The sequence below is a fragment of the Malaclemys terrapin genome, chromosome 3 (assembly GCF_027887155.1).
Source record: "Malaclemys terrapin pileata isolate rMalTer1 chromosome 3, rMalTer1.hap1, whole genome shotgun sequence".
In the NCBI taxonomy this organism is placed as follows: domain Eukaryota; kingdom Metazoa; phylum Chordata; order Testudines; family Emydidae; genus Malaclemys; species Malaclemys terrapin.
The window spans coordinates 9,582,837-9,607,648 of NC_071507.1; the positions used below are offsets into that span (position 1 = coordinate 9,582,837).

Here is a 24,812-nt window from a genome sequence, read left to right on the forward strand (position 1 = left end):
ATCTAACCGGGGATTTTTCAGTTAAACCTTTTAAAATAAATCGGTAATATGTTGCCGATTTCCCTCCATGGACACGTCTGGTAGTAATAAGCTGCAAACCAATGGGTGCCACCAATATATACTAATCTCCGCAGGGCAAGTTTGCCATAATCTGCCTCGTCTTCCCTTTTAATGGACTCTAGGAAGTGCTTTTTGCTAATCTAAATGAATAAATTAAGAGATTCATCGCCAGTGGCTGTTACTGGAAATCCAGTGAGAACACTTCAGGCTCTTAACAATACATTAAAGTTCCCCAAGCTATCCCCTGAGACTGTTGAGCAATCATGTTATTTTCTTCAATGAAATGTTCAAGACAAAGATTTTTTTGTGAATAAAGACATGACATATCAACACCAGTGTCTGGGAGGAAACCCAGCCTGGGGAATCATAGCTCAGTTGAGAAAGTAGCCCATGTTGCTTTCATTATATGTGTTCTACATAGTCAATAGGGTCATTAAGTTGACTTCAGTTGGCTTTGAATCAGGCCATGAATTGAGACGAAGAATCGGGACTGAATTACCTCTTCCCCCCCCAAGGAGGAAGATTGTGGCATTGTGGATAAATTCTCACATTGCAGTTTGGTTTTGCAGCAGGCAAAGATGTTAGCCGTTCCTGGTGCCAAAAGAAAATTGCTTTGCCGTGGCTAACCGAGAAAAGTGAAAACCGTGGGCAAAAGGTTGTGAAATAAACAGATTTATGCAGCCTGTCATAAAACATATTGTCCTAGCAGGTCCATGTAGGCATCTGCTGCGTAAGTTAAAGCTCAGTTTTGATGGCTTCTTTCTGAAAGTAAAACCTACAGTAGAAATTTCTAAGGAAGAAAGATAAAGCTGCGTTTTTTGTTGAACGTGATTGTTTCCTGAAAGCACTATTTGGAGGGAAAATGTTTCTTTGATTGAGTAACAAATTAATCTGTCTTGCCCATAGGGTTTTGATTGGTATAAAATAACTGCGAACAAGGCTTAAAAATCTGTGTGATTCAGTCTCATCTACTCATCCAGTACTTTTTGAGTAAAAGAATGCTATTTGAGCAGCTTCTTCACATTGTTTAGTTTGCACCGTCCTCTGCTGGTATGTACGTGATATGCCACCTCAGAGCTGACTGCTAGGAAAACATACTCTGAAACTTGTCATGCAGGGACAGAAACAGTGAAATAGCTCCATTGAAATCAAAGGAACTATTGACAGTTTATAGCCACTGAGTATCTGCTTCACAATTTTCAATATATTATGATAATAAAAATATTAAATGTTTTAATTTAACCCAAAACATTATTTACTGAATAAGTACATTGTTGTTAGCAAAGTTTATTACAGTAGTGCATAAGGGCTAATGGAGAATGCAGCCCCATTGTGTTAGACACTGTACAAACAAAGAGGTTACAGTCTAAGTAATGGTACTTATATAGTCTCCGTTGCCATGGTTTCTGACCACCTCAGGATCTTTAATGTATTTATCCTTACAACACCCTTGTGAGGTAGGGAGGTGCTATTATCCCCATTTTACAGAAGGAGAACTGAGGCATAAAGAAAAAGGTCAGTGACTTGCCCAACATCACACAGGACATCTGTGGCAGAGGAGAGACTTGAACTCAGGTCAGCCCAAGTCCTAACCATTGGACTATCCTTGGTTAATAATATAGGATATTGTATATGCACGGACTATCACAATGCAGCATTTTTTTTTAGTTCATTATTCTAACATCTAAACTGCTGTTCTGAATCACTGTTTTGTTGACCACAAAAGTCCTTTACTAAGATACAAAGGAATTGTTTGTTTGATAGGCAAATTCCCCAAAGTAAGTCAGCGATGTTGAGGATGGCTAAACCACTCAAGACAGTGAATTTGGTGTTTTATATAAGAGGCAGTCCCCCTAAAATAGTGGTTCTCGAACTTTTGTACTGGTGACCCCTTTCACATAGCAAGCCTCTGAGTACGACCCCCCCCCTTATAAATTAAAAAAATGTTTTTATATATTTAAAACCATTATAAATGTTGGCTGCAAAGCGGGGTTTGGGATGGAGGCTGACAGCTGACCCCCCTATGTAATAACCTCGCGACCCCCTGAGGGGTCCCAACCCGAAGTTTGAGAATCCCTGCCCTAAAATGCAACAGTACTTGAAAGTAGTCTTGGTATTATAATCATTGTTTCAGCCAACAATTGTGTTGTAATTAAAATATTGCAGGAGAAGCAGAGATCGAGAGTGATGATGACGATGACTATGATGATGACTGCAAAAAATCGTCAACGGATGAAGTAAGGATTTAAATATTTTGAAATATTGCTGGAATGATTCTGATCCTTTAATTTGGCTTGCATTACTAAGTGTTGGACTGCCATCTAGTGGAAAAAGGAAAACATGCACTTAAAACATAATACGAACTTTAGAAATATTTGCCAATAATCTTAAAAGGATTCTTAAACAACACATGTACATTGTTGCTCACTTTATTCATATTTTAACTTAGTAAAATAAGATATAATTAATCAGTTTTAAACAGCTACTTCTTTATTATATGTGTGTGTGTGTGCGTGTGTGTGTGTGTATATGTGTATACCTATATCTCTATATATACAAGCTTATATATAACTATGCTGTGACAGCTCTGTGTTGAAATCTGTAGGAGACACATTTATTATTATTCAATTATATGGGTGCTCACAGTGTGCTCAGCACTTTTCAGAAGATAAGATAATGCAGTCTGTTCCCAAGGGATCTTACAGGCATCTATAAAGTCTTAAAATATCAGCTATGTGATTTAACTTTTAAATAGAGTGGTAAGGTCTCCTCTTCATAAATCTGTGAAACTAACACAAGGCTAGTTAAGACTATTTCACATGTATTTCCTTTTGTCCCCTTGAAATTCCTCCTTCCCTCCCAGAGTTTCACGTCTTTCAGCGTGAATTTCATTGGCTAACATCCTGTTGACAAAAACAAACAAAAATGACTCCCTTCCTCTAGATGAGGAGCCTACAGGGGATAAGCCAAGCCACATATCAAAGGGAAATAGGCCAGATAATCTGCATATACAAATGAATAATGATCTATTGGACATTGATCCCACACCCACTAAAGTAAATGGTAAAGCTCCCATTGACTTTGCTGTGGCAGGTAACGGGCACTTGGAGTCTTAGATATAAAAAGTCTACTTTATAGAAATCCCACCAGTGACGTTTGATATGCACTAAACACAAAGCCTTCCCTTGTATCCTTGTTCTAGGGCACTGCTGGCAGAGAAGCCATGGCCACTGAAGAAATGTCTAACCTGGTGAACTACATACAGCCAGTGAAGTTTGAGTCATTTGAGATATCAAAAAGTAAGTAATCTAAATATCCATAGCATCATTTTATACTGGGAATTACTTAGGAGGTCGCTTTCTTATCTCAATTGGAATTATTTGAACATATGGGGTAGATCCTCAACCTGTGTAAATTCAGTTGTCATATCTCCATGGAAGTCAAGTAGACCCCATTGGAGGATCTGTCCCGATAGGTATAGGAGAAGAGTGCTTAGAGAACTGATGACTCTCTGCATTTCTCTCTTTAGTGCATTGCATAAATCCTGTTAAGTGTATTAGGAACCACACACATGTATCAAGGAACAGTAGATCCACATTCATTTTGAGATAGGCTTTGGTCTAAACATTCAGTTTTGTCTATGGTAAACATTGGTACGCAGTGTGTGCGGCAGGTTCGACAAAGTTTCTGGAACTGAAAAAGTCTTTGCGCATCAAATTAAATGTCCATGAATAAACAGTGTCAGAAAAGCAAGGCGTAGTGTTGACTTTTGAACAATGAGATCGTGAGCATTGAGTGTGAAACAGCAAGTGCTTTTACGCTGTGCCCACATTGCACATATAACAGATAAAGTATAAACACAGAGCCCACCCCTCATGTCAATCTATCTTTTCTGCCACAGTCTGGGCTATAACTTCATCCCCTGCTGATTTTTCACTGATAAGTCTTGCTGGGAATGCACTTTGCAGCATCGTTAATAAACAGAGCAGCAGCATTTCCTGTCTAAGAGCAGAACCCCCTACCATCTCCCTGCCCTTTTTCATGAGGTTTTGACAGGAGACAACATGTTCTTGACATTTCTTGTTTGTTAAAGCAGTGTATCGCATTTTAATTTTTAAATCCTGGATTTATGGAGGCCCTTGACGACCAGGGTTATGGGTGCCTAAATCCATTATCTCTATACAAGATTTTACATCTACTGATCCTTGTATTGCAGTTGCTATGAGTGTGATGACAAGTGCTTCATCAGAAGCAAATTAAGTAACTCCCCCAAACAAATGTATTGAAATATTTAAAACGTCATTGTTCAGTCAATGTATGTATATATTTATATATCTTTGATTCCCATCCATCAGCTCAACAGCGATAATAGGGCTGCAAGAAGTCTTTACATCACTTTCTATCTTGAACCAGCTTCACGGCTTCATTATAAAACATTGAAAACATGTTTTAACATTGTGTGTGTGTGTGTGTGTACTGGTCCAACTTATAATAAGATGTTTGTCTTCAAGTTGCCTGTTTCTAATACTAAATTCTCTCTTGGATGCACGTTTATACTCCCTGTAGAGGTTTTGAGCGGTTCCTCTCTGTCAGCGTCAGAGGGAATAGCCGGCTAGCTTCAAGAACTGATGCCTTTGTTGCTTCATGGTGGGTGGTAACCAGGCCTGCAAGGCCTGGACCTTTCCAATGAGAGGCCATGACTGTCCTCAGCCCAGTGTGTATCCTAGGTATGTCATTTCCTGCCATGCGATCGACACTTCCTTGGGTTGGCAGGCATTTAGGCCCACAGGGCCCATACGACAGCTACCACCTGGTTGAGATGGTTCTCCTGGCGTTGGCTGTATATCACCATGTCATTGAGATATGCTGCAGCGTAGGAATCTTGCGGCTGCAGGAGGAGGCGATCCATCAGCCTCTGGAAGGTTGTCGGGGCCCCATAGAGACCGAAGGGCATCCGGATAAACTGGTAGATCCCAGCTGGCATGGCAAACGCCATCTTCTCTCTCAAGCTTGGGTTAAGGGGGATTTGCCAGCAGCCCTTTGTGAGGGGCGGTGATGAAGCGAGCTTCCCCGAGGCAGTCAAGCAATTCATTGATACAGGGTATTGGGTACGCATCGAATTTAGAGATCCTGTTTACCCTTTGGAAGTCAATTCAAAAGTGCAGGGTCACACCACGGGAGGTACCGTGTCACCTCACAACCATCACCCCTCCCCCCCCAGTTGGTCAGAATGGCTTAGTGGACAAGAGTGGTCTGGCCAGATAGGGCAGTGAAGGTCTTACGGAAGTCCTTCAACAGGCTTCAAGCCTGCCTCTGTTGCTCCTTGGTGAGGGTATCCCCGAGTCGTGGTTCTTCGGGGCTGATTGCCACAGAGAGCTGCAGGCTCAGGTCTGGCTCAGGAGAGGAAGGGGCAATCAGTAGACCCTCCTGCTCTTGCCAAGTCTTCAGGAGGTTGTCATGGTGGAACTGTTATTTCTTCCGCCTGTCCAGTTGCTGAATTTCATACATTACTGGCCCCTACCCGACAAGTTACTTCATACAGCCCCGGCTAGTGGGCCAGGAGTTTGTACTCCTCAGCAGGTAGTAGGAGCAGGACCTGTTCATCAGCTTCAGAGATCCGAGACTGTGCCCCCTGGTTATAGCATCACTCCTGGATCCCTGGGGCAGCTTGCAGGTTTTCCTTCGCCAGAGTCCTGGCATGGTTCAGGCGCTCCTGGAACTGGAATACATATTGTACGAGTCCCTGGGCCAGCGACGGTGAGTGCTCCCAGGTCTTACACACCAGGTTGAGCAACCCCTGGGGCCGGCACTTGAAGAGTAGCTTGAATGGGGGAACGCCACGGAGGACTGAGGCACCTCCCCGAGGGCCGACAGCAGGGGTGGAGTTAGCTGGTCCCACCAGCTCAGCTCTCTCAGGGAGAATTTGCGCAGCATTTCCTTTAATGTCTGATTGAAAAGTTTGACCAGTCCGTTGGTCTGGGGGTGGCAGACGGAAGTGGCCCCCACGAGCCCACACACTTGCCGGAATAGCCAGGAGATGAAGTTGGTGCCCTAGTTGGTGAGAATCTCTCGGGATAAGCCTACCTAGGCGAAAAACTTCAGGAGGTCTCCCGCAATGGTCCAGGCCGTGGTGCTCTGCATCGGAATAGCTTCTGGTGGCATAGTCCACGATGACATGGTATAGTTGTTTTTTCTTCCGTCAGTTCAGTTGCCGAATTTCATACGTTACCGGCTCCATCTGAGAGAATACTTCGTATGGCCCCTGCCAGCAGGTCAGGAGCTTGTACTCCTCAGTGGTAGTAGGACCAGAATGTAGTGGAACCCAACAGTGCTCTTCAGGAGTGGTCCAACGAGGTCCATGGCAACCCACTCGAAGGGGACCTCCATCACCAGCAAGGAGACCAGGAGAGACTTTGGTACCCCCCACTGGGCTGCCAGATGGCATTCAGGCATGGGTTACCAGTTTTTGACCTCCTGATGCACCCAGGGCCAAAAAAAATAAATGCATCAGGACTCAGGCCAGGGTCTTCTCGTGCCCCAGGTAGCCCTCGGCGGGGATGTCATGGGCCAGTTTCAAGATGGCACACCGGTAACACCAGGTCAGCTGGGTCTGGGTTTCTTGAGTTCCGGGGTCCCGATGCGATAGAGGAGGGTAAAGGTCTTAATTTTCAATATTCTGTTTTTTGCCGGTAGCAGATTTTTAAAGTTCAAATAAGATACCGCACCAGGAGTCACATTTATGAAAAATCCAGCATGTATCTGTGACGGGGTCTCCAGGGTGCAACCTGGACTGTGACTAGCTGAGTCCTCTGAACCCACCAACTTGGGTTGCCTCTCACATTGTGATGCTGATGTCAAACTACAAACCTCTGATAGGCACTGCACTTACACAGCCATCCACAAGCAGGGACACACCAACTGAGTTACATGATTTCCTAGTCACTCATGATCCTTCAATAAGGAACTTCCAGCCAATTCCCCTCAGCTTCCCAGTCTTGTATCCCAGAACTATACCGTGTTGCACTAGTCAGAAGCCTGGCCAATGTAAGCTCATTACCTCATTGACCACTCCAACAAAAGGATAGTGGACTTGCAGCTGCCCTTGTTAACCTGAGCTGAGTTTTCCCAAGCACTTCAACCAAAACACACTGCTTTAGGTAAAATATAAAACAGATTTATTAACTACAGAAAGACAGATTATAAGTGATAGGCATATAAAGGTCAGAGATAGTTTACCTTAAGAAAATAAAAAGTAAATACGCATTCTAAATCCTAAACTTTTAGTCTAAGCAAGAGTTGAATCAAACAATGTCTCATCCTGACAGATGGTACAAGCAGGTACAGTTTGTCAATACACCGGCTACGACTACATTCCAGCCTGGGACCACCCTTCTCCCGTTCATAGTCTTTGTCTTCCAGACATTCTTCCCGGGGGGAAGATGCCAAGTGATGATGTCACTTCCCCTCTCTTATACTTTCTTTCAGGTTGCTGGAAAGATCTTTGCTATGACGGAAGGATCAGGCAGTCCCCATTGGTCAAGCAGTCTCCATTGCCTACATGCTATAGGAGTCTCTGGGATAGTGGATTCTTTTCTTGATGGATATTGATGAGCTATTAATGCTGTCTGGCTATTGATGGCTACTCCTTTGACTGGTTATGGATGTTCCCAACCTCACAATATATGTCAGTAATACATAGAGCAATACTTCATAAAATCACATATAATGACAGCACATACAATCCAACAGGATATTAATGTTCAACAGACTAAAACTTTAAAAGTACAGTAATTTAAACTGATGGTTTACATTGCTGCACCCTGCCGAGAACAGCACAGATCCATTCCCACCCACTCCTTTTCACACTGCAGCTCTCTTTACCCTCTGCATATCTGTTTCCTCATTTATAAAAGCGGGGACAATAATACTTATCTCCCAAGGGTGATGTAAAGCAGAATTAAACTTTGTCAAGTGATTTGAGACCCTTGCCCTAAAGTGCAAAGCATCCCTACGGAAATAAATGTCTCTGCGCAGAACTTATCCTGTTTATATGGCCAATTTCTATTCTTCCTAACTTGACCAAAAATACCTGTTGTTATTATTATCATCATCATTTTTCTTATTAATTGTACAGCTGATTAAATGCCGAGCCATTTCAGAACTGCGAACATCATTTGCAGTTGCCAGCTCCTCCATTACTATGGGCGTTTCCCTTTGGTAAAGCATGGCTAAAAGATGCCAAATGCCACAAACCCTAACACAACACGTTTTAAATAGAAGACAAAGAAATGCTGCTTTTCTTTCCTGGGAGCATTAGAACCTGAAGGCTCTGTCTTTCTCAGACTTTCCATTGAGGTCATATGGAAGTTGAATAGCCACATGGGGGTAGCTTTAAAATAAATAAAATAAAAAGGAATGATGTTTTATCATGAAGGCTCTGGAAACCTTCCCGGTGTGGAATGTATAGAGCAGTGGTTCCCAAACTTGTTCCGCCACTTGTGCAGGGAAAGCCTGCTGCGTCCACAAGTTCGGCCGATCGCGGCTCCCAGTGGCCCCAGTTCACTGCTCCAGGCCAATCGGAGCTGCTGGAAGCAGCACAGGCTGAGGGACGTATTGGCCACCGCTTCCAGCAGCTCCCATTGGCCTGGAGCAGCGAACTGCGGTCACTGAGAGCCGCGATCGGCCGAACCTGCGGACGTGGCAGGTAAACAAACCAGCTCGGCCCGCCAGGAGCTTTCCCTGCACAAGTGGCGGAACAAGTTTGGGAACCACTGGCATAGAGATTCACAGGCTTCAGTTCACTCATCTTGTTTGATTCATACAGAACCCATATTCTAACTAGTAAAAGAAGGAACTTCGAAGGGCTTGGATATTTGGATGCTTATTCAGATTCCCAAACTGTTCTGTTGCCTCGATGACAATACCGGTGGCTAGTCCTACACTAGCCACCCCACACACACTCCACAGTGTTCCCATCGATAGGGCTGGAGCAAGGGTGGGAAATGTGAAACGCAATGCTAATACAGACAAGGCCTCCATCTCTATATAAGATAGGGACTACAATGGGACTCGGCTTGCTGAAGATGAGTGCAGAGAAGGTATTTCTTGTTGGAGGGGAACATCTACAGAGCGTGACAGGGACTCTGTCCCCGTTAGAAGCTAAAGGCTGTGACTGATAGTATTGAGAGGCCTTCGGGGTGTCTGGCTAGTAGTTCCTAAAGAAAGAGGGTGCTGGAAGAAGACCTCAGTGAGTTCCAGTAGCTTGCTGCTGAACAGTGCACAAAGCACCCATCCCAGCAGCAAGGAGCATGGAGCTGAAACAATCCAGCTTGTACGATGGTCTCTACCCCGAGCACAGCCAGGCTTTGTTTTGTTTTTTATGGCAGGTGCGTGGGAGCATTTCTCAGCCAGCTGCATTAGCGTTGTTGGCCTTCACCAAAGCAGTGGGTGCTAAGGAGGGATTTGAATAAAGAGAAGGTGGTGGCCTGGGGCAGCGTGGGCAAAAACCACAATGATTTAAGTGTGGAAAGAAACCAAGGGGTGTGGTGAAGCAGCAGGCAGCGGTACTGCAAAAGGAGTGAGGACTCAGTGAAGATTTAACACCCGATGGAAACTGCAGTGATCCTGGTGCCTTTGAGCCTATAAGGCTGTCCCGAGAATAGTTCCCACCATCTGGTTTTGCTGCTTCTCTTACCAGCAGCTCTCTTTCCCCTGTGCTGTGCTCGCGAATACAGCTCCTTCACCTGTGGGGGGTGGTGCTCACCTTCTGGCTCCCTCTAAGGATGGGGAGAGTTCTCTCCTACTCTGTTCTCTCTCTGCAGGAGCAGGGAAAACTCCTGTTCAGTTTTTGCCTGTTTCCACTTGGCTTCTCGTTCTGACTGCACAGAGCAGGCCAGGCTCTTCAATCCACGGGTGACTGCAACAAAATTACTTCTAAGACCAACCTAGGTCAATTGGCCTCCACTGTGCCTCTGGCTTGTATTTTGCCTCGGAGAGCTTTGTGAGGCAACAGAGCTCACTCAGATGTCACAGACACTCACTAATTGCTTCATTTCAAGAGAGGTGCCAAGGCATTTGGTGAATGGGAATCAGCTCTCAATACTGTAGCCACCTCTGTGCAAGCAACATGGCTTGGAATTTGCGAGAATGAAAGGCTTTTTTTTCTGAGGGGTCCATGCCTCGTGCAAAACGAATTTGGGGAAAATTTAAAGGAGAACTTACTTAAGCCACAGGGGATTTGACCCGGCTTTTCCATTTCAGGATGCTATTCTGGTGCGTAGAAACGCTGTGCACACGTCTCACTAGAGGGAATAACAGACACAAAAGGGAGCTATTCCTTTTAAGTTAAATATGCAAATTGCAGCCAGCTCTATGCATTTAGCCCAATCAAGCCATGAGCTTAGGCTGTCTCTCCCCTCCCGCTGTGACTGTTTTACAGCAGGTCAGAGGTCTGGAGCAGTGTAAAGGATCCCTAAAAACTCTGGGTCAGCCCATGGGATGGGAATGGGGACCGGGCCACAGCACATAGCATTGCAGAGATTCTAGGCAGCATTGCCAGGTCGCTGTAACTTGGAGAGATTCTGAGGATGACCTAAGTTACACTGAGGGCTTCTCCAGTCTCTGCAACTGTCTAAAATCAACTGTATGCAAAGGTGGCTTAAAGCCACCAGAAGCCTCCTACTCGTGTGCTGCGAGTTCTGTGCTCTGCTTCTCACGGTATATTTACACTGCCAAAAAAAACCCCATGGCAGTGAGTCTCAGAGCTCAGATCAGCAGACTCGGGACTCGCACTACAGGGCTAAAAATTGCAGTGTAGAGACATTCCCATGTGGGCTGGAGCCCAGGCTCCGAGATGCCTCCCTCCTCACCAGGTTTCAGCCGAACCCGAACATCTCCACTGCTGTTTTTAGCCCTTTCACCTAGATCAACTGACTCGGGCTCTCATACTTGCTGCCCCAGGTCTTTTTTTGTGGCGTAGACTTACCCTCAGAACAGTGGTTCTCAACCTATCTACCATTGTGGGCCACATATGCAGCTCTCTGTGTGTTATGTGGGCCACATTCACACAATATATATGTTATCTGTATGGCCCTGAGGATGTCACCTGGGCCTCAGCTGTGTGCTGATTGGGCCATGGGTTGAGCACCACTGCCTTAGAGGGATAGCGTAGAATCTCACCCTTACTGGGTTATTGGGGCAATCTTTTTAGTCAGGCTCATGCATTTTTCCTGTGCATGAGCTGATGGTTGAAATGTTCTTTCTACGATGCCCAGCATTTCCTGGTGGATGGGTACCTGATGGTCTCTATGGAACTCGTTACCACAGCTACCAATAACACCAGGAACTTTTTTTTAAAAAAGCACTAGATACTTCTATGGAAAGTGAGACCATCCACAACTATATTAGGCAAACCGTTTAGAAGGGATATAAGCTCTCTTGCTTCAGAGCATGAGCCAGCCTCTAACTGCCTGGAGTTGGGAAGAAGTTTCTTATATGGACAGATTATTACATTACAGGATTATTTACTCCTACCTCTGAAGCATCTGGCACACCTACCGTAGGAGACAGCCTACTGGGTTAGAGAGTGTACTGGGATGATTCTAAATGGCAGTTCCCATGTTCCTATTTGAGACATAAGCAAACTTTCTTTATCAGCCATTTCTTTATTGTGGCTGTAGGAACGTAGCAACATAAGATTTGTCATATCCATTATACAATGGATCGCAACTTGGGCTACAGATTTGTCACGGCAGTCACGCAAATGGTGGATTTGATTAAACTCCAAGGAATCTTGGCAATGGCTGTAAGAACACATCTGATTGGGCCCGAAACCTAGTGGCATTGTGCTAGGCTACATCACTTGGATTTGTCCCATCCACCCCTCAGAAGAAGGAGGAGCAGATGGGCCAAACCAGAGTGGCACTGTGACCCTATGTGCCAGGTCAGAATGCCGGTAGTGGGGAGCTGGACCCAGCCTTGTGGAATAGAATGAATCCAGGGTGGACTTACTCTCCAAACCCCATGCTCTGGGCTTCAGTTTTCAGCACTCCCACTATATCAAGGTGTACTGCATTCTTTGGTAACCTTTCCATGACTTACCATTTTTTCCCCACACCTCTGCTGTGAAATTTACTAACAATGGCCATGCCAAAATCATACCCTTCATCATGACATTTCTCTCACTTTTAACACCCAGTTGTCAGCAGTTGTACCTGTGGGCTGTTGCGGTAGCAAACTCCATAGCATGAGCAAGGGCTGTGCAAAGAAGTCTAGTCCTTTTTATTCCTGACAGCTCTTTATTCTAGTGCTCACTATTATGCTGCCGTGGCTAAGGTGTGGAAACAGTTTCCTTATTTAAACCTTGTTTTCATACGCTCTTGTCCTTACAAAACATTCATTTTTTCAAAGTGAAACTGTCCCTGGTTTGTGTGTCTAGGTGATTCTTTTTTAAAGTTCACACTTTGAGTCTTATTTGAGTTGAGAGAATGAAAAAGAATTGCATGTTCCCATGTCAAAACAATTGTTCTCACGCTTTTATCCAAGGAAAATACCTCTGAACCTTATAGCCTGAACTTTTTTTATTTTTTTTTGCTATAAATGCATAGAGCTAGATCTACAAAGATATTTAGGTACCAAAAGTTGCAGATAGGCATCAAGTGGGATTTTCAAAAAGGGCATCAGCAGGTTAGGCACAGAACTCCCATTGACTTTCAAGGGAGTTAGGCACCTAACTCACTTAGGCACTTCTGAAAATCCCTCTTGATGTCTATCTGCAACTTTTGGTACATAAATACATTTGTAAGTCTGGGCCATGGTCTATCATGAGTGTATCAAATATATTGACAAATGCATTGGTTTGACGGTTAGGGATGTTTAAAAATGCATCCTTGCACAAACCGAGTAGAGAAATGTGTTAACTTTTAAGCAGCTCATGTGTCCATCCCAACTAATTGCCTCATGAGATGCCTGGACAACTAAAATGATCTCGATCTCTGAGAACTTTTAAAAGTTTTCAGAGGAAAAGAAGGCATCCTTCTCAAATTCATAGATCTGCAGGCCAGAAGGGACCACTGTGATCATCTAGTCTGACAGGCTAAAGAACTCCCCCAAAATAATTCCTAGAGCAGATCTTTAAGAAATAAAAAATTTCCAACGTTGATTTTAAAACGACCGGTGATGGAGAACTCACCATGACCTTTGGTATATTGTTCCAGATGTTAATCCAAAGGTTTGGCCCTAATTTACTACCCAAATTCTAGCAGCATTTCTTCAGCCACGATGTATTTTGATTTATTCCCAGAGATTTTTGCTGCCTGTGTTTCTGCATCATTATCGTTTTGCACCATTTTCCCAGTCCTTGATAAGATTTACTAATGCTGCACTCTGCCTAGAATGAAACACCTTTACTGTCCCTCAGTAAACAAGGCCGGCACTCTGCTTTTCATGTCGTGGAAATCATAACTATGGGAATAGCATGACTGCCACTGCCGCTCAGCGTGTGCTGATTTTTTATTCATCCTGAACAGCAAGAAAATGGGCGATTAAAATAGTTGACAGGTCACTGTACTTCTGACTGTTCTCTTTGACATTTTCCATCCTCGTCTTGGATGCCACCGGAAGAAATACTGGAAAAGCTAGCAAAGCCCTGCAGTAAGCAGGAGAGAACTGGACAATGTTTGCACCCCGGTGTGCGCTTGCATTTTACCTCAGCGCTTCCCCTCCCCGTTCATGAGATCAGTCATCCCCCTAGCACTCCATGTAGTAAAAGCTGGGGTTGGCAGCTGTTAAAGTGTGGGGTTAGAGCTGTGTCTAACCTAATGAATGTTTTCAAACTCTGGAGGCTCACTGGCTCAGAAACATTGTTTTGTTTTCCTTTTATTTGTGGTTTTAATTTCCCCAAACATGTGGCTTTGTCAAGCGTTTTAATTTTAAATATATTTTAAAAAGAATGGAAAAAGGAAATCTTGGAAATCATTTGATGATATGAATGGTGATGTGAAATAGGTAAGTCATTGAATAGCAGATGGAATATAGGCACTGCGATGAACCCATTAATTTGCAGCTCTACTATATGTCAGCTTGAAAGTTTGTCTCTTGCACCATGAGAAGTTGGTCCAATAAAAGATATTACCTCAGCCACCTTGTCTTACAATATCCTGGGACCAGTATGGCTACGACAACCTAGCAAACAACAATGTTCTAATCTATCACTGTTTTCCCCCTTTGAACTACAGAACGCAACAGGAGTTTTGAAATGTCTTCCTTTGTGGAAACCAAAGGGCTTGAGCAACTCACGAAGTCTCCAGTGGAATTCGTGGAGTATCCTTGGCATTCAGAAAGATGCATTCTGTGCTTTTGTAAATCTGAATAAAAGCCATTATGGTTCTTCATTGGGCTTTGGAGACATGAGTTTGGGAAGTTTGGAACCTAGCCTAACTTTAACTTGATTACCTCTTCCATTAGCAAAGGGAGCTGGCATCTGATGAGACCTTATTGAGCTTTGAGAGTGAATTCTTGCGATGTGGATTAGGGGCAAAAGGGATCATCTTAAAATACAGATTCAAGATCTGGGGAGGAAGAGTGAGTCAAATCATTAGTGAGCAGGTGAGAAAACAAAGCAATGGTACTTTGTTATATAAAATGGTAGAAGATAAATTGAAACAAAGGACAATTTGTCAGAGAGAGATCATCTGGGTAACTCAGTACTTTGCATAGTCATATGGGAGTTTGATTCCTGGTCACAGTTGATTCTTCCCTGATTACCAGGAGCTAACTACACTGATTTTATTTTTTTGGAGAAAAATAACCAAAGGGGAGTCCATTTCAGTTTAACAACTCTCAGTGTATGTCCTTGTCTCTTTTGAAGCCTGCAATTCACAAAGAGGGATCCAGGTACAACATGGCCTTACGGAACATTAACTGAGAGCAACTTCTACATCTAGACTGCAATGTATTCCCATATCCAAAATTTGTGCAGTGGCCATTTGAAGCTCAGGCTCGCTACATCAGTTTACTCACCATTGCTTTCTCTATGTGGAGGCTAGATCTGAAACTCATGTGAGGAGAGCAGTTACTTCTTAACTCGGCTTTCCTCAGTCCAGCTTTGGTTTGTTTCTGTAGAAGCAATTTAGGACCATATTCGATTTTTTACTGTGTAACTGTAGTTACAAATATATTGTCTTCTAAGATCCACACTTGTCCATGTTTTTCCCTTGCTTCTTTAGAGTCTGTTAGCCCTCACAGGAACAAAAGAAAAGTATGTCATGTATCATTTTATAACCTCAACTTAGACACCTGAGTATGTGTATAGGCTAGCCGCCCTCCCAAGAACGTCAATCTGTGGATGTAGTATGTTTGGAGAACTCCACTAAGCAACCTACTGTTGTTCTGTAAAGAACATCTACATTTAATGACTGAAAGTATATATAGTTATTTTGCCAAATGTTCTATATCTTAACCATTCACCACCTAGATATAACAAAAGGCAGCTTAGCAGGATTTATCCAAAGGGAACACGTGTAGATTCCTCAAACTACATGCCACAAGTCTTCTGGAATGCTGGCTGTCAACTGGTTGCTCTTAACTTCCAAACTGTAGGTAAGTCTCAGCTTTTCCTTGGTTTAGTGGCTGTACTTTTTCAATAGGTTTTGTGATTGGAAGCCAAGAGAGTTGTTTTGTTCAATAAAAGATGTTGGGCTATTGACCAATTCTAGAAAGCTGTTTGTTCATTCCTATCACTGAACCCAAGTTATTCTCAAATTCATTAGCATATTATACTGTAGTTCAACATGCACACAGTGGTCATCTTAAAGAGCCGTCATTTACCAACCGTTACCATATTGCAGTTTCTGAAATGTAAAAATGGTTTTCTGTGTATTGGAAAAAATAAAAGTATCTCATATGTAGGCCTGCAAATATTTGCATGTTAAAAGCAGCACCTTTATGTTGTGTAATGAACTGAAAATATAACTAACTTTCCCTCAGTCTCCAGAGATAATTGTTATTAATCATTTTTATTGCAATAACACCTGGATTCAACTGTTCTTGGCAAAGTACATAATGACAAGGCCAGATTTTCGTAGGCGGGCCCAATGGGTGCATCCCGTGAAATGCATGCTCGCTGTTCCCACAAACACCTGCATGTGCGTGCACAAAAGGGAAATTGTACATCTAGGTGCCTATGTCTCATTGAAAGTCAACTAGGGTTGCCAACTTTCTACTCCCACAAAACTGAATACCCTTGCCCCGCCCCTTTTCTGAGGCCCCACCCCACACTCATTTGATCCCCCCTCCCTCTGTCGCTCACTCTCCCCACCCTCACTCACTGGCTCATTTTCACCTGGCTGGTTCAGGGAGCTGGGGTATGGGAAAGGGTGAAGGTTCTGACTGGGGGTGCAGGCTCCGGAGTGGGGCCAGAAATGAGGGGTTCAGGGTGCTGGAGGGGGTTCCAGGCTGGGGCAAGGAGTTGGGATCCGGGGCAGGGTGAGGGCTCCGGCTGGGGGTGCGGGCTCTGATGTGGGGCTGGGGATGAGGAATTTGGGGTGCAGGAGGGGGCTCTGGGGTGGGGCGGGGGTTGGGGTTCGTGGGGGTGTGAGGGCTCTGGTTGGGGGTGCAGACTCTGAGGTGGGGCTGGAGATGCGGGGTTTGGGGGTAGGAGGGTGCTCCAGGCTGGGACCAAGGGGTTCAGAGGGCGGGAGGGGGATCAGGGCTGGGGCACGTGGGTTGGAATGTGTGTGGGGGGAGTAAGGGCTCCGGCTGGGGGTGCGGGCTCTGGGGTGGGGCTGCAGATGAGGGGTTTGGAGTGCAAGAGGGTGCTCCTGGCTGGGATCGAGGGATTTGGAGGGCGGAATGGGGATCATGGCTGGGGCAGGGGCTTGGGGCCTAGGAGGGAGTCAGGGGTACAGGCACTGAGTGGTGCTTTTCTCAAGCAGTTGCCCGAAGCAACGGCATGTCCACTCTCCGGCTCTTACGTGGAGGTGGGTCAGGTGGCTTAGTGTGGAGTCCAAGCCACAGGCTGCGGTTCCTGGCCAATGGGAGCTGCGGGGGCAGCGCTTGGGGTGGGGGCAGCATGCGGAACCTCCTGGCTGCCCCATGCTTAGAAGCCAGAGTGGAGATATGCTGGCTGCTTCCCAGAAGCTGCGAAGTGTGGAGGCTAGCAGGGAGCCTGCCAGACTCGTTGTGCGGCAGCACCAACCAGATAGTCAACCACCCAGTCAGCGGTGCTGACCGGAGCTGCAAGGATTCCTTTTCGACCAGGTGATGCGGTCAAAAACCAGACATCTGGTCACCCTAAAGTCAACAGGACTTAGGAGCTTAACTCACTTTTGAAAAGGAGACATAGCCATCTAAGTCACTTACCTCTGGTCCACACTACCCACCCAATTCGGCAGGTAGAGATCGATCTTCTGGGATCGATTTATTGCGTCTCATCTGGACGCGATAAATCGATCCCAGAAGCGCTCCGCCGTCGACTGCGGAACTCCTGCTCGCCGAGAGGAGGAAGCACTGTCGACGGGGGAGCTTGCCTGCGCCGCGTGGACCCGCAGTAAGTAAACTTAGTTCGATCTAGGAAACGTCGACTTCAGCTACGCTATTCTCATAGCTGAAGTTGCGTTTCCTAGATCGATCCCCCGCCCCAGTGTGGACCAGCCCTTAGGCTCTTTAACGCTGAGCAGAGCAACACCTAAATACCTTTAAAATCTAGGCCTTAGGCTCTTTTGAAAATGTTACTCCACATCTTCTGGAACATCTCTAGAGAATTCCCTCCTCTTACAGAGAGAATCCAAGATGGTGGCCACTGAGGATTGTGTGAGTGAAACTTCAGTCTTCCAGTGAAAGATTTCCTGAACCCTAGGTTTAAGTGACAGCAGTGCTCAAGAAATAGCTGTTTATTCACACTGTGCTTAGTCATATTACTGCAGCTGTACTTCTTTTTGTATATTTGATACTTATCCAGAAGTTAATTCCTCATGATATTTTTATTGCTTAGATTTGTCTATGCAAATAAACATGGGGATGTATGAATACAATGGCAAAAGTGGTTACAGGCTAAAGCCAGAGTTTATGAGAAGACCAGACAAACATTTTGACCCATTTACTGAAAGTATTGTGGATGGAATAGTAGCCAACACCTTGTCTGTGAAGGTATGTACACAGTTGTTGAAAATTCTGTTTATGTTAGAACCTGGACATATTTCTGGTTTATCTGGAGCCCTGACAGATCTCCTTTAGGTGTGTCCACACTGCAGGGACGCTCATCACCAGCGCAGCCTAGTGGTCAGGCCAGGGTGTGGCAGGTTGTCTTCTGGGCATCCCCCTTTCTTACTGCTGCTTCACCCTGCAGTCGTCTGGCTTTCTGGTGACTCCTCCCTCCAGCCAGGTCATGTATTCAAGTCTGTCCCTTTCAGGATATGTATAGAGTCCAACAGTGGGGGAGCCTTCAGGATTAAGCAGGATGCTCAGGACTCTACCCCTTGGGTCAAGATCGCACAGCCAGACCCTTTTATCTTCAGGGGCTTCTCCCCCCCCCCAAGTAAATTCCCCACCTCAGGAATAGGCTTCTGTAGTTGCCCCTCTGCAGAGGTTTGTAGGGAAGCCCAGGCCCACCCTGTCAACTGGGCTCCGATCCAGGACCCAGTGGTAGGCAGCTAAATCCTGCACCCTAAAATGCTATGCGGCTGTCTCCCTGGGTCACTTCCTACCAGGCCCCTCTTTTCCCACCAGCTAAAGTAAAGAACTAAAACACAAAAATAAAGTCTTTGGCCTTCAAAGAGTCACCGGTCCCTTCTCTGTAGGCTCGGTCAGGTCACCATAGCCAGGTCTCAGGCAGCAAGAGCTCCATGGTGCCCCTTCTCACAAGCTCAGAGTATAGGTCAGCTCACCTCCACAGCCTGCCTGCCAGTGCCACTAAGTGACTGTGTTCCCCTTCGTAAGCTCTTCCTCCAGCCTGTGCGGGTGTTGCAAGTGTGGTGCAGCAGAGCCGCCTGGGCCCAGGGCATCTCTTTAACCTGTACCTTTCCAGTATGGGGTTTGTACACCCCATCGCAGGTACCAACCACAAGAAGGTGCGGCATCACAGGCTTCAGCATAGCCTGTACAAGCCTACCCAGAACCCTGGACACTTACATGGACAGCTAGCCCCCCGCTGAAGTCCATGCTGCCATGGCTACCCTATTGGTACTCACTCTAGCTAGATTAGAGCTAACTCATGTCTACATGTGCTGCAGTCACATCTCCAATTGCAGTGTAGACATACTGTAAATTGAGACAATGAGATACGTTTAATTTGTAGTGGGGCAGAGTTCATTTTTAAACTCCACGGTATCTAAATTCCTAAAAAAACAGACGCTCAAATTTTGAAGGAATATTGCCTATTAAGTAAATTTTCTTGTGTTTTGTTTTTAACTTCCTTTCCAAACTCTTTTCTTTTCCATCGCATAAGACTTACCAGGAAACTGATGTAGTTAAGAAGAGGTTGAAGATTTTTAAGCTTTTGTTTATGAGGTGCTGTCTTTCAAATTGTATAACCTTGAAAACATCCCTAGTCCATGCTAAATGCTAACTTGCACTGAGATGAGCAACAGAGCATGCTGTTTAGTGTCAATTAATACAATAATAGGGTTGTTTTTGCAAGGAGCTCAGGAAGTTATAAAAGTCATGGTTTCGTACCCAGAGTTACAAAACCAATTTATTTCATTAATAGGTCTATTCAGCCAAACCATCTCTCCTGTCCAGAAGCCACCCACAAAATATCCTGTTTTGTTCACTAGGAGGGAACTGATATCCACCTTGAGGCTGCAGGCACAAGTCAGCGGTGGCAAAGCAGAGGTGTGAGGGCATGTGTTAAAGAGATGGCTGGCAGCTTTGAGACCACATCTAAATGGAGGTCATTCAGGAGCTCTCGGGGGATGCTCAGCACTTTGCAGGAATGAGTCCCTAAGAGCAATGTGGCAATTGCCAGAAGTTGGCTCCTTCTGACTGTCCAGTAGCGATTGTGCTAGTTGTGATGTCATGGCATGGTACATGCTGAGGCCTCACAAATGAATGGGAGCTGGCATACTTCGGGCAAATCCAAGGTTCTTTAAGATCCCCTGACATTGGCTGAATATCCCTCTGTTCCTTGTTACTCAGGGAATTCATCAACAACCTTTAAAAAAAAGGCTGGAAGGAGACAAAAGCGAAACAAGTGCATCTGCTCTTTTATCATTGCCTTTGTTGCAACATCACTAGACATAGCTCTGGTGTAACCTTATCTTTTTATTTACCATAACGTTATGTTACAGTCCTGTATTTGCAATATTAGAGAATGCTTGCTTTGAGTTTGGGGTTTATTTAGGAGAGAACTATACCATCACTAGAAAGACTGCAGCCTGAATTTCAGCCAGAAATTTCAGAATCCACTAAGCTGTCTTTATTAATCACTTACAAACACACCTATTTTGTTTTCTAGATAATTTCAGGTCAGTTTCTTTCGGATAAAAAAGTTGGTATTTATGTAGAAGTAGACATGTTTGGCCTGCCTGTGGATACAAGACGAAAAGCTTTAAAGACAAAGACCTCTCAAGGCAATGCTGTTAATCCTGTATGGGAAGAAGAACCCATAGTATTTAAGAAGGTTGGTGTGATGTTTATTTCCCTACAGAGCACAGTGATTATTTTATTGCTTTCCACTAGGTTAATTTTGTGTTTTACAGAAAATCAGAGTGATTGCATTTGCTGAAGAGATAGTTTAAGAGACTCTGAAACCGCTATCCTGTAGAGCCCACCCCTGCTGCTCCAGTGAAATCAAGCCAGCTCCTACTGAAATCAGTATAATAATAATAATAATTAATGGAGATATCCCATCTCCTGGAACTGGAAGGGACCTTGAAAGGTCATCAAGTCCAGCCCCCTGCCTTCACTAGCAGGACCAAGTACTGATTTTGCCCCAGATCCCTAAGTGGCCCCCTCAAGGATTGAACTCACAACCCTGGGTTTAGCAGGCCAATGCTCAAACCACTGAGCTATCCCTCCCCCGAGTCAACTGATGTAACTTTGTTGGCTTCATTGACACAAGATTGGGCCTCTGTACATACCAGGCAAAAATTTCCAAAGTGCATGAAACCCAGATTTTTAAAGGTATTTAGGTGTTGCTGCATTGAGCATTGCATTTAGGAGCCAAAGTCTCATTTATAAAGTGATTTAGGCACTTAGGAGCCTATCCTATTGACTGTCAATGGGATTTTGATGCCTAAGTGCCTTAATCCCTTTTGATTAGAAAATTTAGGTTCCTAAATCAATTAAGCATTGCAATGCTGAGCACAGCAACACCTTTAAATACCTTTAATAATTTGGGACCAGATGATTTAAGAGCTTAAATCCGATTCACTTACAACGGGACATAGGCTCTTGAGTTACTTAGGTGCTTTGGAAAATTTTACCCAGAGGACCCAATCCTGCAAAGTCAATGGGAGCTGAGGGTGCTAAGCATCTTTCAGAATCATGCCCCTGCAGCATTGGTATCTCACAGTGCTTTATAAATGGGAATGCAGCCAATTTCCTAAAGAGAGCTGTAGTATTGTCTATTTTTAGTTTACTGGATAATGCAGTTAATTAGTCTTGGATCAAGTAGAGAAACTGCCTTTTCCTGACGTCCCATGACAGCAATTACAGCTCATGGAGGCACTTGCACAGTCAGTGCCTGAAACTCAGCTTTCTAGGAGTTGCAGTAGGGCTCCCTCACCTGAAGGCTCTGTCTGCAGATCTCCTTCCCTTTGGCGTTCTGCCGGGGCTGGATTTTGGAAACAGCACTAGCATTTTGTTGTTGTTGTTCTTATGGGCCTTTAATTAATATATTTTATTTCTGTTACCGGTTTTACCATAATGTTTGGGAGCCTCCAGGCTCATAATGGGCCTGGATTATTATTCGGAGTGATTTGAAGATTAACTCATATCATCTGTTGTTAGTGGGCGGTTAAACTAAGTGCCTACATATTTTTAGGTGAAATATAAACATCCAGTAAATAAAACACTGATTTCTAGATAGTGTGTTCTGAGAAAATGATGCATGTTTAACCAGCCTTACAACACGTATGTTTATTTATACATGGCTTCTCTACGACACAGTAATGAGATATGATGCATATTTTTTACAGTACCATTTGGTTGGGTAGGAATTAAGGTAGAGTCTGTTACTTGTGGGATTTGGGCCTTTACTAAAATTTAAGACAATGTAAGAATGTTCATTCAAAGCCAAGCACGCGTTTGGTTTCAAATAGGCCTTGTTTTGGGACATGAACAGTCCAGACTCCTGGGTCCCTGTTCTTGTCAGCAGAAAAGGTCCAGTGGCACAGAGCTTTTGAGGATGAAATCAGAGACTGCCTTTCTAGGACTCTACTCAAGCAAGCAAGCCCTTCTGTCTGATGGCTTGCAGAAAAAACAGCCGTGGGTCATGGCCAATCGACAAAAGACTACATCCCACTGGAGAGTCCTGTAGGGTTAATATTTGATGATGTCGTGCTCAACAGCTCTGTGACACACACCCTGTACTATCCCCATGGGCCGGGGATAAGGACTGGGGGATGTGTCTGTTGCCAGAAATAAGCTGGGTGATAGGAAATGTCTCATTACTCCTTGTTGGACCGGGAGCTGCAAGCTCCTCTTTGACTGCGTTCTGCTTTGTAAATCTAGGCCCTAGCTCACCTGGGCCTTCCCGCTCTCTTGAATATTGATCCCCATGAACAAGTGCTTTCGAAAGGGACAGGCCTTCCAAGCTCAGTTCTTTCACTTATCTTACCTCATAAAGGAAAAGATTAATCCTTCTCGCACAGGCAGACTGATTTCCTACCAAATCACCCGTCCTCCTGGAGAAAGACACGCTATTTAATATATCACCAGAGCAATCTCTCTTTCGAAAGAAATCACATCATGTATTTGTTTATGAAGTTAGTGCAGGTTCCTTTCTGGCCTACTACTATTATAGTCTTTTAATATATTTCTTCCTCCACCGCCAAGGTCCATCCATTGTAGCAACCCTGGGAACTTAGTACAAACCTGAAGGACTTTTCCATCCTTTCACTGAGGCTAGGTCTACACTACGGGGGGAGGGAGGATCGACCTAAGATACGCAACTTCAGCTACGTGAATAGCGTAGCTGAAGTTACGTATTTTAGGTCGACTTACCTGGCTGTGAGGACGGCGGCGAGTCGACCGCTGCCGCACCGCCGTCGACTCTGCTTCTGCCTCTTGCCGCGGTGGATTTCCAGAGTCGACGGCAGAGCCATCGGGGATCAATTTTATCGCGTCTTCACTAGACGCGATAAGTCGATCCCCAATAGATCGATTGCTACCTGCCGATCCGGCGGGTAGTGAAGACGTGCCCTGAGGCTAAGGTTAGCATCCCAGGCATACCCAACTCTGCCCTGGCTTCACCTGTCCAGTAAACATCGTTTGCCTGATCCGTGAAAGGCAGCATAGGTGTTCTGAAGCACTAGCTATAGCACTGGAGAGCTCTGTTAGGTGTAGCCATGCAAGGGAAAGCACTCATGAAGGGTACTGTTATTGGCGTTATGCAAACATGCTAAACTGCCTCAATCTATTCAGCCTGTCAGGATGCTTTATGTAATTAAATAACTAAGGTCTAGCAACCTGTTCAGACTTTTCCCTCTTAAAACGCACCAATTGATGGATTTGTTATTTGATGGTTTTAGCAGCACTAATGTGCTTATCACTGCCCTGCTTAATTAATTAAGGCGTCCTTAGGACACATCGGTTCGGAGTGACACTCATGATTTCACCTCTTACATTGTCACTAAACTCTACATTTTCAAAGCCTCATTCAGGCCTAATGAGAGGCATGATGCGAAAGAGTCACATGCTGCTTTGAAAATGTAGAGGTAAGTTCTCAGCTTCAGATTTGGCTGTTCTAGACATTCCCTATCAATGAGTTATTCGCCTGTAAAGAAGAGGTGGTGCCACCTGTTACTTGACTGAAGCATGATCATTTCAGAATTCTTTTCATACCCGGGTCATATGCCCTCTGACCTGTTTTATGGCAAACTCCTAGTATGGCTATAGAACTCTTTATTAGCTCACTAGAGCCTTATCTTTCTGCTCGGCTATATGCCTTGTATGCAGAAGGAGCTTTTCTTAGGGCTTGTCTATACTTACGCGCTGGTTCGGCGGCTGGCAATCGAACTTCTGGGTTCGATTTATCATGTCTTGTCTGGACTCGATAAATCAAACCCAGAAGTGCTCCCCGTCAACTCCGGTAATCCTGCTTGCCGCGAGGAGGACGCGGAGTCGACGGGGGAGCCTGCCTGCCGCATCTGGACCGCGGTAAGTTCGAACTAAGGTACGTCGACTTCAGCTACGTTATTCACGTAGCTGAAGTTGCGTACCTTAGTTCGAATTGGGGGGGTTAGTGTAGACCTGGCCTTATTTATAGCAGACAACCGATAACTGTACCAAATGTGTCCCTGTAGGTGGTTCTGCCTTCTCTGGCATGTTTGAGGATAGCCGTATATGAAGAAGGAGGAAAGTTTATTGGACATCGGATATTGCCTGTCTCAGCAATTCGACCAGGTAAGATTATGGCTGTTCTTTAGTGAAGAGAACCAACAGGGCAGACCCTCAGCGTGACTCTGTTGACTTCAATGCAGCTATGTTGATTTATGGCATCTGAGGCTCTGTCCAGCATATGCAGCCGATAGAGAAAGTCACCGAATTTGGTACTGTATTATTTCAGCTTTAGTTATAACTTTGCATTTTAAAAA

At 44.8% G+C, this 24,812-nt stretch overlaps 1 protein-coding gene across 3 annotated transcripts in view; it reads left to right on the top strand.

The window, feature by feature from the left end:
- Positions 1–24,812, top strand: part of PLCB1 (phospholipase C beta 1) — a 627,096-nt gene that overhangs the window by 475,282 nt on the left and 127,002 nt on the right. For all 3 annotated transcript variants that reach the window (XM_054022546.1, XM_054022548.1, XM_054022547.1), the window contains exons 15-21: positions 2,227–2,297; positions 3,263–3,359; positions 14,295–14,379; positions 15,533–15,657; positions 18,050–18,204; positions 20,510–20,674; positions 24,522–24,621. In XM_054022546.1, coding sequence (XP_053878521.1) covers positions 2,227–2,297; positions 3,263–3,359; positions 14,295–14,379; positions 15,533–15,657; positions 18,050–18,204; positions 20,510–20,674; positions 24,522–24,621 — 798 coding nt within the window. The remainder of the gene's footprint in view (positions 1–2,226; positions 2,298–3,262; positions 3,360–14,294; positions 14,380–15,532; positions 15,658–18,049; positions 18,205–20,509; positions 20,675–24,521; positions 24,622–24,812) is intronic.